At 36.3% G+C, this 20886-nt stretch overlaps 1 protein-coding gene across 2 annotated transcripts in view; it reads right to left on the bottom strand.

Annotated features, from left to right (window-relative positions):
• Positions 1-20886, bottom strand: part of Adgrb3 (adhesion G protein-coupled receptor B3) — a 707858-nt gene that overhangs the window by 41624 nt on the left and 645348 nt on the right. For both annotated transcript variants that reach the window (XM_051153002.1, XM_051153001.1), the window contains exons 20-25: positions 16137-16287; positions 13764-13833; positions 11614-11680; positions 9116-9201; positions 4637-4735; positions 4159-4330 (exon numbers count right to left, since the gene is read on the bottom strand). In XM_051153002.1, coding sequence (XP_051008959.1) covers positions 4159-4330; positions 4637-4735; positions 9116-9201; positions 11614-11680; positions 13764-13833; positions 16137-16287 — 645 coding nt within the window. The remainder of the gene's footprint in view (positions 1-4158; positions 4331-4636; positions 4736-9115; positions 9202-11613; positions 11681-13763; positions 13834-16136; positions 16288-20886) is intronic.

Raw genomic sequence — 20886 nt, forward strand, 5'->3', positions numbered from 1 at the left:
GACCATCCATATAAGGCTCAGATTTTAAACACTTCCCCCCCTTCACTCAGTGGCAGGGTTTCTTGTAGATTATTTTGTATCACAATCTTGTTATTTTCCCCATCTGATATCAAGCTGTAAGACTGTCTTCGAGCCTGGCACAGCCAGAGACAGAGATGAGAAGAATGTGCAGAAACCAAGAAAGTGGTTTCCTAGCAACAGGAACTATTTCAAAGGTTTCATAACTCTTGTGTAGTTTCATTTCCATAGCAATGAGGAGAATAGTAAATAGTATGCGTTCTTATCTGTTCATTTAAATGAATTCTAATCAACAAATGCAGGAAACATCTATACTTGTTTTACTAGATTCAATCTGATTAGCTAGAGCACATGTTAGCAACTAGGTTGTACGTAATATTTTATGATAAATCGGATACCTAAATATATTTTTATTGTTTTTATCGTTTTTGGCTTCATTTTTTGTTTTCCATGGAGACATTTACTAAAACAACTCTCCAGACAAAGGTATTTTAGAAGAAGCAACTATAGTGTTCAGGGAAAAAAAAGGTATTCAAATACTATTTGTCAGGCCTAAAGATAAAGAATAGGTATTTAGATGTATTCATATTTTTTATTATAAAATAAATAAGGCAGTGGGGCAGACAGCTCTGTGGGTGAGTCTTTGCCTTGCAAGCAAGAGAATCTAAGTTTGAGTCCCTAGTGTCTATGTCAAAAAACCCTGCAGTCTTAGCTCTTGGATTGGAGGAGGGGACAGAGGTGGGAGGATACCTAGAGCTCACCTGCCAGCCAGCCCAGCCAAAAGGGGAGCTTCTATCTTAGTGAGGAAGTCTGTGTCATGGCAATAAGGCAGAAAATGAGAGAGGACACTTGAATCCCTTCTTTGGCCTCATATATGAGCACACAGGCAATGCATTGTCACCTTAACATATACCACAGCCATACAAACTCATTGAAGTGAGCTGTCAGCTGTCAGCACCAGTGCAGTTGTTTCTCCCTTGTTTCTGGATTAGAAATTATTTTTTCTTTTAAAATTGAGCCCATTGAAAGCAAAATCACACTTAAAATACTCTGCATATTACAGTCTAATGTCATAATTACAGTCTTCTATTCCTCCTGTAAGCCAAGGCTATCTTTCATTCTCTTCCACAAAGATTGGACAGGTCAAGATCAGTGAAAACAGCAACAGAAAAAAAAATACCCAAATTATGTTAAAGTGTAGAAAACATACAGAAATAAAATTATGTATGCACCCAGTCTCCAAATCAAAAGTATTTCCTACATTGGTTGTATATTTTCAAGAAGAAAAAGTTATAGACAAATTATATGAAACTATTCTGGAGAAAATAGCAGAAAAAAAAATGGTGAAAAAAGCAATAAAGACAGAACTATGTTGCTAGGTCTCCTGTGGATTATCAGGGTTGAATGACAAGTTATGAACTTAAGAGTTAAACATTACAATGAAGGGTTTGACAAACAATATTTATGAGCTTTGCTTTGGCATATATTTATGGCAATAGTCCTGGCAGAAAGCTGAGGAGGAGGAGGACATGCAAAGGCGTTCCTTTTCTCTTACACTATAGTCAGGGTTCGAGCAGAATGATCCCAATATGAGCCAGACCCTGCCAATGTCTGTGACTACACATGTAGACTACAGGGAGGCTTTCCTTTCAAGGAATAATGATATAATGTATTTCATGTAATGTATAAAATGGTTTAAATAATAATTTTTTTAAAACTTAGTTATTTAATAACAAAATTTCTCTTAGGAATTTTGAATGACTTGCCCTTAACTGAAATGTATGAGTTTTAGCAAGGTTACACAGTGTTCAATGAAAAAGAAAAAAAACCATAGGAAAAATGTTCATTGTAGTGTTAGAACTAAGGAATGCTATAACAACTCACTATGACTTTATCAGTAATACAGTTATTCATTTTTAATTGCATGCTGAACAATATCAGAGAAAATGGGCTTGCTCTTGCTCCCATTGATAGAGAAAACACGTATTTACAGACATCTTATTTAGTAGAAGTATTTATTTTATGATTGGACTTAATTGCACTTAAATCATGCTTTTGACAGTTAATAGTCTAATTAGAAAGCACTGAAAAGTTTTGATGGGCATCAAGAATTTTTCTGCCAAATATATTTCTCCCAGTAAGTAGCAAAAATTTGATAATAAGCTATCATAATATCTGTCACTTAGAATTCTATTTATTTTGAGCATAGCCTAACAGCATCTAAAAAAAAAAAAAAAAAAAAAAAAAAAAAGACATGGGCTAGGGATGTCCCTCACAGGCAGAATGCTTGCTTAGCATCCTCAAAGCTATGGATCGAGTCTCTAGCATTGCATAAAACTGACATAGTGAGTCTGAGGTTAGCATAGGTTACATGAGACCATGTCTTCAAGAGAAAAGAGATATTTCACATAAAAAATAGAGTGCTGTCCATTCTTTAGTAATTAGGGCATTAGTTTCCTCTAACAATTGAATGCCCATGGATGTCTTGCACCTTGCTTAAAGCCGAATAGGCCATCCTTAATTCTTAATTGAAATGGCTCTATGTCTATTAATTTAGAAGAATTCTGTGAAAAATACTAGAGGAGTGTTAATACAGACGATCCACAGGATAGTCATAATTGGAAAAAAATTTAATCTAAATTATCATTTAATTTCTTTTTAACTTTTATTACTTTGCTATATAAAGACCTTGATATTTGGGAGATTTCAGAAGTGGTATTTTTGGTAGAAGTTGGTGAGCAAGGCTTGACAGTTGTAAGCTACTTCAGACTTTGAGAAGTGGTGAAATATCTTTCCTTTGCAAGATGAAGTCACACTGCGTCTGTTTTCATGGGTTCTCATAGAATATTCTTAGAATACACCTGTGAGTTTATTGCTGACATCTGTGCCTTCTTGAAATAAGGCAGAAATACTGTTCTTCCCACCTAATAAATCAGGTTAATGCTTTCTGTTACCTTCACATATCACTGTAAAACAACGGGGTGTATGAAAGGAAGCACCCACACTTTATGGTGTGCACGGCACAACAAACTAGCTAATTTGACCCAACAGTCGACTGTTCTCGAAATCACTCACATGGCATGGTGTCAGCATGTTCTTTAGTTCCCCACTTATCCCCAGAGTAAACACTGAAATGACTCATAAACCTTGTAAATACCATGTCGGTGCTTGCAAGCACTCGGAATAATTTTCACAGTGGTTGGAAAACAATATTTTATCCCTTAACAACACAAATCTTTAGTCTTTCACTGCCTCTTAGTGTCTCTAGGCTCGGGAAGACTTCCTCCTCCTTTTCCTGAAAATAAACTCTAGACTGTGACCCAGAGATATTCTGTGAATGTGGGCATACAGGTCTTGTGGACAATCACTGCGTATAATGACTAACAATATGCAGGTACTGTAGTTGTTACCATAAACATCCACATCTAAATCATTTATCTCAGTAAGTTTAAAATGTAATCTATTGGCATGTGAAGGGAGACTCAGCTATTAAGGACCAAGAACATGCTCCATGCAGTAGCATAAACAAGAAGATAGGTAGCAATAGCTCAGTATGTGTATGAACAGTGCCGTTCCAGACATGCCCACCTTACTGTTTCTGCCCCTAGCTTCTCCAGCGTACCTCTATCACTGCACCTGTCTTGAATCTGGTCTTTCTGGGGTCTTGGCACCTCTGGACGTGACTTTCCCTCATGCAAGCCCATGTCTTTCAATCTGTCGCTTAAGGAGTGTCAAAACCTCATACGTTTTTGCCTTAACATTTCTTTTCTATTTTGAATCTTAAGCAGTTGTCAGTGGAGAAGATCTTCTTAGACTGAAGACCAAGGTTACAATCAAAATCATTCCAGTAAGTTAAGACACTCCATGCCTTCCTCTGAGGTGGCACTCAGAGGAAGGACATCAGGCTACCAAGAAGAGACTTGATACCCTATGAGCAAATACTGGGGGAGGAGGTCCCCCTCAGTCACAGTCATAGGGGAGGGGAGTAGCGGGAAAGCGGGAGGAAGGGAGGAATGGGAGGATACAAGGGATGGGATAACAATTTAGATGTAATATGAATAAATTAATAAAATATTTTTTAAAAAAGACACTCCATCCCACTTTCACTTATCTCTTTCACAAACAAATTGCATTTCTCACCTCTCTCCGAAGAATGCAATGGACCATGACTATCACAAAGCCTTGCAATGAATCAAACACAGCAAAAAGTATTTGAAACAATATGGAACGTTTATCTGTCATGGCCAGAACCGCAGACATCCATGTCAGAGCCAGAAGGGGCAGCACCACACAGGAGCTCCAAAGAGACGCCCTGTTGAAAGAGAAAAAAAAGCAGTATTACGTAGTTGCATGTCAGGGTCCAGGCCATAACCAAAACCCCCATTCACTCTCCCACAAAGCACTCTTGTGCGTGGCGCCAAGACCATTAACTTGGAAACCACAAAACAGATAACACTTGAGAAGCTTTCATAGACTATCCCACAATCATTATAAAGGTAGTTGCCAATTAAAAATAGTCAAGTATTAGCAAACACATTTTTTTTTCCATCATAGCATTTTTTTTTTCCACATGCACTGTAAAGATCCGTAGCAAGAAGACGTAAATGATGGGACTAACATGGCGTTACTGGCGGTGGTGGCTGATAGAGCTGTCGTAGAAACTACTCCACACTTGGCACATTTGAGCGTCAAACCGCTATGAGGCTCGCTCATCTGACTGCAAACAAACAGAACACCCACAGAAAGAACAAAAACGTTGAATTGTCACCAAAAACGTTGCAGCTGCAAGTTCATTCTTAAATACAATTTCATGCAGAAAAAGTATACTTATCAAGGATGAACATTCTAGATCATTTTACAGATGCAATTACAGTATATGTCCTCTCTGCAACATTCAACCTTTTAACAGTGTGGGCCTTTGTAGTGGCATTCAAAGTATGCTTCCATCAGTCACATTACAGATGGCCCTTTATCTGTAAACTGCAATTGGCTAAGACATTAAGTTAAATATATGTATATGTTTGAGTAGCCATATAGTGATAACCCTTTATTCAGACCCACGGTAAACAAACATGTAGAGATTTCCAGCTTCAAAGGTTTTTGTAACCATCTGAAGAAGTTTCAAATGTCAGAAAGACCTCCAGAAATATTAATATTTATGACAGGAAGTCCAAGAAAGTAAGGCATGTATCATATACATGCATATATGTACTTATATATTCTTCAACTGTGAGAGATGTACCTCTCCAGATTCTTATTTTGAAATTTTTACAGCATAAATATATATTCAAATTACAGGGTGATCTGAATATAAGGGCTGATGGAATTTGATGAAATATTATCTAACAATAAAGGAGTACTTATTTTCTGCAATAATAAACATTTATCATAGGAATTAAGTTCAAAGCAAGAGGCTTCAGCCATACAACATTTAACAATCCATGCTGGTCTAAGACATTTTGCAGGGGAATTCAGATTCAAATGCCGTGGATCTTACTGTTACTTTATGGAAGCAAAATGGGGCTACATAGACAAACTTCACATACATTGCCCTTACGGAAACTTGCATTGTTCCTACAACATTATGTGTTCATCAAAGTATAACTCTTCTAGGAAAACCAAAAAGAAGTTACTTAAGTCAAAATTTGAAACATCTTGAAAAAATTTTCTGTGGTGTACTTCTGTACTGCATTCTCATGTGATGTTTATATCCAAAACATATTTGCCATCTAAGTTTTTAAATTAGTGTTATAGCAGAGCTTATTATTGTGTATAATACGGTCGATGAATGAGTGCTTGATTTCTTTTCAGTGAGTACACTCATTTATAAACAGTGCCTACATGGGATAATAAACTTGAAATATATTATAGATTGATCAGAAGATTTCATGAGAAAAAAATCAAGGGTTTGGAGTTAGGTTGTAAATTCTACATTCATAAAAATTATAAATTTAGGTGATGATGAAACACAAAGTTGAATGGCCCATATCTTCTGATAGATATTTGTGCATCAGAGTACAAGACCCGGGCTGCTCCCCCACTCTCCTCATGTTGTCTGTCTGCTCCATTATCACCACCATAAGACTTGAAGCCTGCTGCTCTTGTTCCCTTCTCAACTCTTTCTGTTACTTTCTGGAAAATTTCTTTGACTCTTTTAGCGTTAGTATCTAACAGATTCCCTTAAAGTAAGTATTCTCTCCTCTACTTTAAGAAAGTTCATGAAATGTGTAAATGGCTGTGTGAAGCCGTGCTCCTTGATTTCAAGTAGGTATGACAGTAGTTCAAAGCAGTATGTCAGAAAACCCCATAGCAAAAAAAAAAAAAAACCGAGAAAATGTAATTTTTTAAAAAGTTCTTAAATTTTGTTTGAAGATGTTTTTGTTTTAAGATGTACATTATAACTTTGTTTTAGTTATTTTGACTTATCATTTCATGTAATATATATTTTTATTTTTAACAAATGACCCTTGGTAAACATATTTTATATATTAGAAAGCATTTATAGTTTAGATGTTACACAGCTTGTCAAGATTTTTTAATTATTTATTAAACATTTATTCATTCATTCCTTTATAAATATTTATTTAGCACCAAAGATATGCTTGAATACTTCTAATAAGTGATTATAAAGTATAAAAAGCAATAAATTTAGAAAGAAAAAAATGAAAGAATGAATATCATGGTCCTATATTCTACTTTCAATCATGTCATCTAGATTCAGAAAATATGATTTCTCTATATATGCATATATAGATATATGTATATGTATATATTCAGCCAACCTGAAATAGTTATCTTTATAATTAGTGAATTCAATTATTAAGCCAGTCTATATCAATGCTCAGTGCTTTCTCAGTGCATCTGATTAAAGTCCTCACTGAAGTCTTCATTACTGTCTTCACTGTTTCTCTGGGCACCAAAATTAACTTCACACATTCACAGTAATTTTAAAGTTTCCTTTATTCACACTTCAAATTAGGGAAGAAATTTGAATCTATATGTAACTTATCTAAGAATTTCTATTTGACAAATGTTGTTTAAACTTGATCATTTCCTCAATAGCTTGCCTGTGCTTGGGGCAGTGATCAGAATTCTACACGTAGAGAGACTTGAGTGTCTTTGCAGATGTCTCTCTTTGGAACAGAAAGACATGGACTCAGATTTGCCATTGAAATTTATGTGACTTCTAAGGATGCCTTTAGAATTAGAGGTTTCCAATGATCGTTATCGCTGCCAATATAAAGATTAAGATGAGTGATTTAAACTTATGCTGCGGCAATGGTATCATTTAAGTCTCTGTTTACCACTTACAAAGAAAAGTGTGATTCAAACTTGACATGATAGACAAAATAATGACGTGTGAAAAGGAGCACTGGCCACAAGTTTGAGGACTCTTCAGCATTTTAATGAGCTCATCTTCTTTTCTGACCTCACTGTCTTGGGTGATGAGGTCATAGAGAACTTTATTGCTCATGTTATTTCATGCATCATAAGATCCACTGTTGAGTAAGGCTTGCCAGTTGCTAATGCTCCTGTGAAATCATTATATGCGTTACTTCATATAGGTAATGAGGCAAAGAAATTTTTCTATTTAATGGATGAGGAGACTGGGTTTCAGAAAGACAACTTAGCGTGTCTGGAGACAAATGCGTGCAGCTAGCGCACTGCAGAGTTATGACTTCAGATAACTCCTTCAGAAAATCTTCATGTGCTAGTATCAGAGCTCGCTTTCTCTACCCCGTAGAGATCAACAGATCAACAGAAATCAACAGAGATCAACAGAAAAAAATGGATACTCTATTCCAGCTACATGTGGCAAACCAACAAGGGTGTGTCCATGGAAAATGACACAATGGAATTTATTGTGTTGACAGTAAATTTAGGATGGTTTAAGCACTAATCTCTAATGCAAAGCAATATGTAAATTAAAAGTGAGCCTGTGTCAGGAAGGGCCATCTACAGATGCTTTCATTATGCCATTGTAGTTTTAGGGTTTTATGTAAACAATACCAAATTTATTTATTTTTTAATAAAAATCCATTAAATTTGGTTTTTTACCAGGGAAAAGAACTACCTGGGGTACCTTACTTTATAATCATCCCATAAAGTATAAAAACAGAAAGATCTTTAATTCCTCACTACTAAGTGATCACACATTATAATCTTTTAAAAATACCATAAGTATTTTAAAAGGAGAACAATTATAAAAATACGTTTTGAATAAATGTACTTTTTTCCTAGAAAGGAGAATGTTATAACATTTTGTAAGAAAAGACCCATGAAGAAATAAAGGGAATTAATATCTTATACAAGTATTTAGAATGGGGTATTACTGTAACCTAAAATGCACCTATAAGTCTATATGTGAAGTGCTTGTTGACATAGTAATAACAGTAAATGTGAGATAGTTGTTTTTATAGATTGTATAAATGGCTAAAATGGACAAATAAAAATTACCAATAACTGTACTAGTAAATTACATTTTAAATGTAAAAGAAACACATGTGATAAAAATAATCTTTGGTAAGCATTTATTTTAAGTGATTAAGTAAGTTTTTTTTGGTCTATACAATTAGAGAGAATTCCTGCCTGCCGCCACCCCACCCCCCAACCCGCAGCACTATTTTACTCTATTTAGTTTTGTTCCAATTTTGTCCTGTCTGAAACTAACATTTTATTTAATCTAACTTCTGTCTTTTGTGAGACAGGACAAAAAAATTTTGTGGTTTGAAATCCCTTCTGTTAAAACAACTATTTTGAATCTAGACTTAGTGTACAATCCTATCAGATGGGCAAGCAATATGCACACACATTTTATATACTGTTATTTTCTTATTATTCCACATACTATCTTCTTATACTATATACTGGTATTTTCAATAATTCACCCTTGGCAAATCTAAACCTACATATTAGATTTATTTCTTCTACTATGTAATATCACATTATATAAGTTAAACCTTAAGCGACAGCATCTACCAGACATACTAGCATATCAAGAACAAAGCTCAGGGCACAGCCCAGCGTGTGACAAGGCAGACCTGGACTATAGGATTTACTTGTAAAGAACCTTCAAAATCCACCAATGACAGCTTACCCGGCTCTGTGTTTGAGCTTTTTATCTAGGATCCCATCTCTGGAAACAAGTTTATTAAATACCAGAATGCCAATCACCATGTTGACCTGTCAAATAGAAAGAAAGTTGACCTTTCAACGGTACTGAAGGGGATCAGGTTCCTGTTTCTCCAGAAAGCAAACCTTAAACCCCACACGTAGGTGCATGATTCTGAAGAGTGATATGAATAACTTCTTAAAGGCACAATGAGCAGTTCAACAGTGGTGTGTGCCTCTAACAATTAAAGTCCATTAAACACATTTAATTTCCATGGTTTGCAGTTTAACATCGCAAAATTGACCTCCAGTTGCCTAAATTTTAAATAGTACCAAACTCCACCAGCATTATTCTTTTTAATGAAACTTTGACTAAAACAGTGGACTAAATGAGTTTAAAATTGAGCTTAAACTTTAAATCTCCCAGCAAGGGGCTGGGCTGAGGGCAGGGAAGACAGAATGGCTAAGTCCTCTAGTGCAGGTGGGGGATGGGGATGGGGGTGGAGGGTGATTTCTGATACTCTTTATTTTCCAAAAAACAAACAAACAAACAAAAAACCCAAAAGCCTACTCAATCTCCAGATTCCTTCAGGAGATGGATACTGACACCAATTCTTAAAATACACTCTCCTGGGTGCTTTTTAGTCATTTCTAAGACTTCCTAACTCTCACTTACATGGCCTTTTGCATAATATCATCAGAAGGGAAATCAGTAAGAAAATGTTCTCTTTCAAGTAAGATTGTTAAGTCACTGCAGTAGTTATTGGTAGAAGGTGATGACTATGAATACCCACCCCAATAGGAAGACCAAGAAAGTCAAAGAAGAACCTTTTCTTTTCACATAACTTAGCCCTTTACCCTCTACTAGTGGGACCCAGGATCTCCTGCCCCTGTTCTTCCTCTGCTAAGAGAAGGCACAAATCTATCCATTTTCTGATATGTGAAAGATTGAAAGCATGTCTGTTAAGGTATCACTCTTAGTGTCTCAGCAAGATACCACTCAGTCCAGAGAAAGAACACTGTACTTCACTTTATCTGAACTAAGAGAAAAACCTATACATATTATGTAGGCTTATGTATATTAACCTAGCAGCTTATGAAAATAACTCATTAATTTAATTCATTTAATAAGAATCAATGCAACAAACGGACGTGTTCCTAATAGTTTTGATGTCCCTAGACTCTTCTGTGACACTATTTTCTTCAGTGGTCTGTCTATCTATATGTCTGTCTGTCTATCTGTCTATCTATCTATCTATCTTTCTATCTGTCTTTCGGTCTATCTCTATCTACTTGCGAATCCTGGGCAATTGCTGTTCTCTGTTACAGCTTAAAAGAAAGAACATTCTGCAAAGGAAGAAAGACTAAATAGTTATTAAGAAAGATGTTTCCAGCTCCCAAGTTATTGAATGAATCATTCAAAAACTGAAGGGGAATTATCAAACTGATATTTAATTGAACAGTGAAGTACATCTTTGTATTTAAGTTATATAATTTAACCCCCCTTAATTTTCTTCAGATTGACAAAACCAAAATGATGAGTATGAGAGAGAGGTTGGGAGAGAATATGGAAAAGTGGTAGACATTTATGCATGTTATAATTTTTAAAATTAGGGAACCATTTTGTTATTCCAAGGGAAAAAATAATTAAAACCTTTGTAACTAACATCTAATGGTGGTTTTAACAGAATTATATTGACCCACAGGGAACTTCAAAATATCTGGAGATGTGGTAGGCAGAGGGAGGGGATGCTACTGAACATACTAGAATAATAGGACTGATTATGGAGCAATGAAATGTCCATTGTAATGTGGTGCGTGCCTGTAATCCAAGCATTTGGAGACAGAGACAGGCAGATTTCTGTAGCTCAAGGCCAGCGTGGTCCACAAAGCAAGTCCAGTACAGTCAAGGCTAAACAGAAAAATCCTATCTCTGGAAAAACCATCCAACCAACCAACCAACCAAACAAACAAAAATCCATTCTAGAATGTTTGTATCATTGAGGTATAAAAACTGATGTGTATGTTTGTATGTATGTACATACGCATCTATGTATGTATGCATGTATGTATGTATACATATGGGTAAATGATAGGTAAAGGCTTTTGGGAGTGGACATCTTGAGTAAATCTCCCTATTCATATATAAATACATTAAAAATAATATAGAGGTGCAATGATAGTAAGCGTGGGATTTTTATCTACTGTAGAGGAGGAATTTATTGAAGTTCACTAGAGCTTCTTTATCTGAAAAGACTGTAAGAGGAATTCTGCTCTCTCAAGTTTAATAATCTTTAGTACTTAAAAATGAATATTTTAGAGTAATATACGATTGAATGCAATTGATGTTAAAAATTAAAGTAATAAGTAATTGAACTTTAAGATTTGTACCCACCAAACACTTCATCAAAATTGCGACCCTAAGTGAGCCACTGTAATCTTTCTTTTGTTCTACGCAATCAAGTAAATGAATTCAGAGTTTACCAGGACAACAGCGGCTGCAGGTCCAACGAAGGCATAGAGCAGTCCTCCTTCAAGAGACAGCCAGCAGCTAAAAATAGCATTAGATAAAACTAACAAAAATCAGTGATAAGCATCAGAACAATGAATTGTGATGCAAACAGCATAGGCAGTGTTGGCACCTTTCAAAGATTCATAACTTAAATCCTAGAAGCTGTAGAAAAACCTAGAAGTAGAGCATTTTATGAGAAAGCACCAGTTCACATCCCTCACTGGAGAGAAAAACTAATTGGGCTTTATTTTGTGGCACCTAAACGATTTTAGACAAAGTATTTGCATATTGCAGCTTCTACTTTTTCTGTTTTGTTTTTATCGCAAAGAGATTATTACCTAACAAATGCTGCTCTGTCTCCCTGGCTGGCTCTTTCACTGTGTTTAGAAACTCTTAGAAACGGAGCTTACCTGCTTTTCCCCAAGACCCACTGAGAAACCGAGAGAAACCGGTGTACCAAGGCAGGAAACGGAGAACTCATGTTTACATGGTTTCCCTTTGATTTTACCATTTTCCGGACTACCAAGAACAGTCACTGGGACAAGACTGTGCATTAGAATGAGTGCAGCTGTGTTTGTTCCATGGAATAAGTTCACCAAGAAATGTAGGTTTGCACTGATGGAGCTGCGGAACTCTTTTGGGTAAAAATGTTCATTCTCTGGAGCAAAAGGAAATGAGGAGGCCCGAGGGCACCGAGCGGATGTCTGCAGGCTGCAGCATATGGATGCCCATGCCCAGGAGAGCGATGAGAAGAGGGTGAGGGGCAATATCTACAGCTGCTCTGCAGCCAGGCCATTACCTCCTGCAACAGTTTTTCTGATATTTGACCCCTCGGACTGTTGCAGTCCATGCAGCCAGTGAGCTGCCTTCAAAAGCTGCAGCATGGAACAGTGACTGGTCCAGGGGTCTTCTAACACTGGGCTGCTCTGTAATTATTGAGATAGGGTTCCATATTGGGTGCATTTACCAAAATTCACAGAAAAAATGATACATTTAAGAGCATAAACGCACCTCTCTAAATTATACCTTAATTAAAATTTTAATCTAGTAGTTACATATACATAATGAAATATTAGTATATGCAGCTAAAAATATGTGTGCACTTACAGATCAGCATGTGACTTGGTATGCTTTGACCTTTACAAACTCAAAAGCAGGAAACATAGTATCTACAATACCACTCAGGTGCTTTACAAAGGCCTGATTTACACCAACACAGTTACTTTAATAGAAAAAGTAATAACTTAAACCACTGTGCTATAGTAAATAGAAGTCTTTAAATCAATGCATAGAATTTTCTTTCAGTGATACTGATTCCGTATAAAATCAAGAACTCCAAAGATACGAGTGTCTCCACACCTAAGAAGGTGTCACTGGGATAAGCAGGGGAAGTGATGTCCTTTTATATACTCTTCATTTGGTGAGTTCAACATGTGGCTTAATTATCAGTAACTCCTAATTTACACTTGGAGACACTCTCCGCATCTCATTTATATCTTCAATATAAAAATGGGCACATGAAACCATGAAAGTATATTGCTTTAAATTACAAATATTAAAATTAATCTTTACTATAAATTTCCTCATAGGGTTTGTGAGCATCATAGGCATAAGATGGACCATCAAACCAAGTTCTAATTTCCTCGATAGCCTAGGAAACTTCTAAAATGGAACTTGGCCCCTGGCCAATCAATTCCAGTATAGTATGACCATAAAACAGCAACAGAACCTGAAGTAATAGCTAATGGTAATAGACATAGACATCAATGATACTTGAAGCTGATAGAACAGTCACTGAGTAAAACATAATAGAAAAATAACATCAACTTTTTTTTTTATCAGTTCTACCAAGAGTATTTAAGTTTTGACATGTACAGTACATATTGATATTATCTTTAAAGGGGAAAAAAATCTTAGGAAGAACTAGGAACAGAAATGAGGATTCTGAAAAGAGCTGCATTGCTTTCTCTTGTGCACACAGGTCACCTTGTATCATTTTTCAAGCTTTTACCACTGTGAATGACTCCGAGACAAGGTGAACGGCACCAATAGACAAGAAAAGGAAACCCCTTTTGATCACTTTCTTAGTTATCGACATGGGCAGCATTCCAGATGGACTTACTAGTGATCTGTGCCGTATCCTTTCGTCCTGGTGAAGCCTACAGACGTGGCCACTACTAAAGCTGGCAGCCCTGCAAGAAAAGCAAGGTGACATTTCATATGAAGCTACAGCCACTGTGGACACTTGCCTAGGATAAGCATGGACAAACTCCACATACTCACAGCAACTAGTGTTGGGTGGAGTAGGGGAGGGTCACCTCACAAGGTATGTTTAAATGGAAAACTTTCTTTAAGTGCAAACATACAGATAGACAGGTGGATTTTTTTAACTTAGTGCACTGCCCTGGTGTTGCTAGGTTACCGTTGCATTTGCATGGCTTTAAAGTAATAACACAGATTTACTATATCTTTTAAGTTATTTTTTTCTCTAAGGTGTTTGCACTGTTATAAAAGAAATTTATAGTTATAAGACCAGAAAGGAAGAAAACTGGATACCCTGATGGGGTGGACTCATAAGAACAGAACACTCAGGTGGCCATAGTTTGATCCATATCAAGTTCAACCTATAAATAGACTCCCAAAATAAATTTTATCACTTAACATTTTTTTTTCAATTTACTCATGACAACATGGATATAGGAATAGAGAACTCAATTACCTGAAAATCTACACCAATTCTGAACTTAAGACTTATTTCCCCACATACATTAACAAAAATGGACATTTCTAAGAAGACCATGTTTTCTTTTTCAGTTAAAATAAACTATACCAGTTAATCACACTCTTATAGCCCCTCTGCCTGTCCTCTCTCTTCTTATCTTCTCCCATACTTACTGCTATTTTCTTTCTTCTGGGAGTCTGCTCTACTGACATTATATACATTCCCCACATATGAAGACAAGAACTATGAAGACCACATCCAGGAGAGTTGCTTTTTTTTTTAAATTAATACAGAGAGCTATACATTTATAATATTAATTACACTTGCAATCCTCTTAGTCCTTTCCCCTCCTCATCCTGAATGCTGTTTGTAGACTGAGTATTTTGATAGAATGGATTGACTCATTAGAAAAAAACTTCTACCGTAAATGATATCTAAGAAATTAGTGATCTTTATTTCATACAAATTGGACTTCTGTTGTTTTATAAATTCACTGTGTGTGCTTCTCTCCACTGAAAGTCTATATAATTTTGCTACTCAGAGGATTTTGATATTGTATCTAACTTTGGAGGTGAACTGCAAATATTTTCTTCAAGATCTTTCTTTAGTCACAATATTAACTAAGGTGACTATTGATTCCTGAAAGGGAAATCACTCTTTAAGACATAACTTCCTGTACTCGCACTCTCTCTTCCTTAGATCTATGGTCCTATTTCACAAGAAACATGTTCCTTGGCTCAATACTGCCTTAATTTCAGAAGATTGTTGACATGGAATCTAGACAAAAGTCTTATGAAACTCACAATAGAACACATTCTTCCATTGCTTCTCTAAGGAGTCTGAACACATCAGCTAAATATGGATGTTCCCCTGCTGAACGCTGGCAGATAATCTGTCAGTGGTTTTAATCCTGTTTTCCAGGATGAACTATTCTAGTTTTGTAGTGAGTGCATTAGCCTCTAACTACCCAGGTTCATTTTCACATCGGACTCTCATAATCTGATGTAGTGGCAGCAGTATGTGTGCATGTGTGTGCAAATGTGCATGCATGTTTATATGCGTACAGATGTCTTTTTTTGTGTTGCTTCAGTATAGGAATTTTTAAACTCAAAGACAAACATGAAAAAAAATCCTGTGCTTTTTCTAAAACTAGCTTAAAAAATAACTTTGTTTTCACTCAAACTGGTCCAATGAAATCACCATATTTAAGATATCTATGCCATGAAGCAATTGGAAACTTTCCCCATAATGATGGACAATGAATTGATCAATGGTCAGTTTGGTAGTAATTGTATGTTTCTACTATGGAGCCACTCCTTAATTATGTTTGAAGTTTCATTTCCTCACTAATGGTTCCTTCTTTTCCCTGTGGTGTGAAACAGCTTTATTCCTTAAGAGTTTGGAGATTTCTTGGAATAGAACACTTGAGGTTTCCCAGTTTTTTTGCTACATGTCCAATGAACATCATGATTGGGGGCCCGGACAACTTAAAGCATTTTGCATTTTCATAAAATATCAGCTGAAAACACATTGTCTTTCTAACTGTAGGTAGCTCAGGTCTCAAGGTATGCCATGTGGGTATATTTATTGTTAGCTTGCTAACCAAAACTTTTGGTACTTATTCCCTTATAAAGTTCCAAATGGACTTGCAAATGTTCATAAAATGGTCGCTCTTATGCATTTCTGCTTCATAACCTGGGTTCAATCACTTTTTACTATTTTATGATGTTATGTCACTTCAGCAAAGCATGAAAAGTATGTTAATATGCTTACCCCATCCAAGGCACAAAAAGCGTTTCCTTATAAGCCGGGTCCTGATTTTTCCCGTTACAGCCATATATGACTGCCACGCTTCTGTCAAGACCCAACAGAACGAAGCCAAGAAGAAAAAATGCAAGAATGCAGTGGTGGTTGTGCAGATGCTCTGTGGAGACAGAAAAAGGGAGCATACTCAACCTGGGCAGGACCTACGCTTCAGAGGATTGCAATACTGGTCCTCATCTCTCCTTTGTTCTCACAAGACAGGAGGCCCTACTACATGCTCCACACAGCCTTTAACTTGCCATCCTCCTGCCTCAGCCTCCTGAGTTCTATGATTACGGGGATCTGGTACTACTTTCCACTTGAAGAGTTTGAGTTCTGACCGGCTTTTATTTCACATAGTCACCTTCTCTCAGTGTTACAGAAACTGTTTGCAGAAATTAGAAACCTTATTGTCTCTATACATTACACAATCTGCGCGACACAGAAATACATGCCCTGATTCCATTTGTGGTTTCTGTGTCTTTAATGAGGAGAGCCCACACTACAAATTTAAGCTCAAGGAAAATTAAAATTACTGCCTTAGTTGTTTTCTTTTTTAAATAAAATTATGGAAATGGTCCTTGTTTTAGCTTAAGTTGCAGACATCATGTATAATTGTTTTGGCTACATTTTTATCTTTCTTATTTAACCAAGAATTCTTTTTTTGTTGTTGTTGTTGTTTGTTGTCCGTGTTGATCATAAGATTATACTAGCAAGCTCAACAATTTTTCAAAAGAAAGAACGAACGGACAACTTCTTTTTCTATGTGTCATATGCAAGTTATAACAGCAAAATACAATGTAAGATTTGGCTAGTAGCCTGGAACAAAGGGAATGTACATTGTAAAGTATTTAATAGTTGCACGGTACACTACTACATGGTCATGCATGTCTTAATCGAGTAATCTTGAAAAGCTAATTGAGTCACTGGCAGTACACAGCTATGATTTCATCAATATTTTTCTTCATGGAATCTAATCATCCTAAATGTGTGGACCATTAGCCGTGCCTTGTCTGCAAATGACCAGCAGCTTCATTTTATGCAGGCTGCTACTTATTTCCCTATTGGTATGACTTCTTTGTGTGTATCTTGTTGTAACACAACTCCTCATAAGCCAGAACCAGCAACAGGATCAATTTCTTGCTTCCTCAGTCAACCCTGTTCCAGAAGTTGAAAATAGACAACAATGATGCTAGGCTGCTAATTAGAGGTTAGTAGACTCGGAGGTGCTAGAGCTATAGTCCCCCCCTCATCGTCACTGGGATTTAAACCAAGAGTCTGGACATGCAGAAACCCAGCACTGATCAGATAACAGAAATCTGACCCATATTTCTGGCCCAGGGACAAGATTTGGTGGGTTGAACTGCCCAATTGATAATTTGTTCCAAATAGTCCTGATCATATAGGGTAATTATCTAGCAGGAAGCTTTCTGATAAAGAACAAAGACAAACCGTTACACTCTCTTTTAAGAGTCAATAAAATGGGCCTGTAATAGCAATTTTCAAGTGACTGCAATAATTTTACGTAAATATTATCAGTTTCCCCAGGCATCATTATTCTGATGTGTGTAGTTTAGGATTATTCTTTCATTTTCCCATACACTCCACACTTTACATCAGCAACCCCTAACAATCGTGTGCTCTCCAAGTCTCCTAGTACTAGGGCTTTCCCACTGGTGAGTCTCAAAGTCTAATTAACTCAGGCTCCTATCTGATATGCTTTCAGTCACTGTGGTCACCTGACTCACCACAATGACTTCTGGCCACAAAGCCCTTTCTTTGCATCCTCTTCTAGTGTACTGTTAACTCCCATGACAGTTGTGCCCTCATACATCACAATTCTGAATTTAAGACTCACTAGCCTCTCAAGTTCAACATCAAAATTTGTTTTCTCTGTCTTGCCTAATGCAGCTCAGCTCCAGAACTGTCACAGCAGATACGTGCTTCATATTACGAAAGTCAAAACCATTTTTATTTAGTAAATTGAACTCTGTTTATAAGTTCCATGATGCAGCCTTTATCTCCAATTGGGAACAGAAAAAAATAATTTCTGAAGGGAACAGATGAAAATGTATTACTTCTAACAAATCAGAAGCTACAAGAGATCCTAGAGAAAAATTAAAAGTAGATGAAATCATATTGAAGGTAGATACCTCAGCTCTGAGCTGGGTATTTGGAGTAAGGAGGACTCAGAAAAAAAGAAAGAAAAGTATGACAATATGTAAATGTCATGGACACTCTAATAAAGAGATTGAAATAAATATGGCATTTAAAGAAATATTATGGAAGAACTCTTCAAAATTTAATATGTTCTTGGTTATAGGATAGATTAATCAGGAAACAGAGAGAGACAGAGGAGGGAGGGAGGGAAGAAGGGAAGGGAGAGAGTGGAGGGGGCGCAGGGACAGAAGCACACATTCCTTGATGCATTGTTGTGAAATCCATTAACATCTGTTAGCATTTGAAAGTGGTCAGAATTAAAAGAATGATTGCTTACAATGGAATAAGAATCTGAGTGATATTAATGTTTTTGCGAACTATGCTGGATCCAAAAAGGAAGTGAGAAAATGTCCTTATTCTAAGGAAAGAGAACTTTGAAGTTAGAATTCTACACCCAGCCAAACTATTATCCAAGTGACAGGCAGAAATATATTTTTAGAATTGAAAGGGACTTTGAAGTTTATTACTTTAAGGTTCTCTCTGAAAGAACTGCTAGACAATGTGAACCACCAGTAAGAGCTTCAAGTGGAGAGGATGGAAGTAAGTCATAGACAGCAAGCAAAAGCAATAAAACATATTGATTCTAAATAAATTTTTTATTTAACATATTCCATATAATCTTAAAAATACAGCCACCTAGATACAAAAATTCAAAATAACACCATCAAGGATCAAAAGACTCGAGACATGAGGGCTACAAAGGAACAGAGGAACAGAAAGACACGCTAAGGCTCTGTTTTCCCCTTCAGGTATGTTAAGAGACCAAGTAATATATGACAGACATATCTGAACACTTACGATAACCTTGTTAAATTATGACAATCATTATAAAATAGAAATAATATATTTGTGAGATAGGAAAGGAAAAATAAGACTAAGAGACATTGATAAGAGACATTCAATTAAAGATAAGGAGAAAGGGAGCAAACAGAAATTATAATAAATAGAAAAATGTTTCCCAAAATATCGGAAGTCATAATAATTTTAAACTCACAGACAAAATGTCAAAAAAAAAAAAACCACATTAGTACTTGCTATATATGTGTATGTATGTGTATATATACATATATACACATATATACATGTGTGTGTGTGTGTTCCTATAATGGTTTTGTAAGGAAGTCTCCACCCAATCCTACTGGCAAAGGAAGATAGAGAATAAAGAGATGGGAAGAGTCTATTAAGGAAATTCTAATACCAGATATCAGATGTGACAGTGATCACATCAGAAAAATCATTAAGTGGGATGGAAACAGACTTTTCATCCTTATATAAGTAGCAAGCTATGAAAAAGATTTATAAGTAACACAGCTTAGGAAACCAGTAATGATTTGCTGAAACACTTTGACAATTGAGGCAGCCAGAAGGAAAGCAGATTATACTGAAGGACTGGGGGTACCAGTTGTCAGTCACAGTCAAGTGGACTTGCAGGGTACTGCGGGTCCTTACCATCATTGGGTCCTTACAGTTCCACCATTCCCATGGTTCAACGTCACTTTTTCTTGTCTTTATGGTGTGGTATCATCATAAAGAAGTTTGAGAATAAAAAAAGCTACCTCACAAATTGGCTATAACAGCTAAATATATCATTTAAGCTCAGTGTGGTGGCACACACCTTTAATCCCAGCACTGGGGAAGCAAAGGCAGGCTGGTTTCTGAGTTTGAGACCAGCCTGGTCTACAGAGCAAGTTCTAAGACAATGAGAGCTACATAGAAAAACCCTGTCTCAAAACAAACAGACAAAGAAACAAACAACCCAAGCACCATACTTGTCAAACAGTTATTTTTGGTGGAAGGATAAACTTTTAATTGTTATATCATGAGATGTAGTACACATTTTACAAGTATATATGCTTATTGACAACAGATAAAACACTGCATGTTGCAAATGAAGTCACCCACATAACTACAAACACATCAGAATGTACAATGTTGCCTGCTTGCCAGTCATTACTCTTCTTCCAAGCGTATCCACTACTCTGATTTTTATTAATAGAAATGCTAATTATGCTTAAGTACACATTGGTCAACTTTACAGTCTCCTTCAGCTTAGCCTACAAATAAATGTGTTGAAATACCTCTTTTAAGCCAAGCAAAGTGCCTTTTTGTAACTTTTGTTTTGCTTCTGATTCCAATCTTGGCCAGATTTGCTAAAAGTCTAAGCTGTACATTAAGCTCCTTATGACTTGCTCCTATCTGTTCATTATGTCTGAAATATCCTTGAATTCTGCTTCCACAGAAATTCCCATTTCCAAAGCTCCTAAGTGGAGCATTTAGCACCATGCACCTTCACATTCTATTTAAAACTACAATTTTTTTAAAAATACGGTCTTTAAATGCTTCTTTATCTTGAACGGTCTAAAATACTATAAATCATCCAATTCCTGGGGTCCTCCTCAAACTAAGGCACCAGCCAAGGAGAATATAGGCAGTAAGCTTCGAACCCCTACCAAGACCTCGCCGACGAACATGATATTCTCCACCGTTGAGTGGAGAGTGA

The sequence above is a fragment of the Acomys russatus genome, chromosome 11, assembly GCF_903995435.1.
Source record: "Acomys russatus chromosome 11, mAcoRus1.1, whole genome shotgun sequence".
NCBI classification, from domain to species: domain Eukaryota; kingdom Metazoa; phylum Chordata; class Mammalia; order Rodentia; family Muridae; genus Acomys; species Acomys russatus.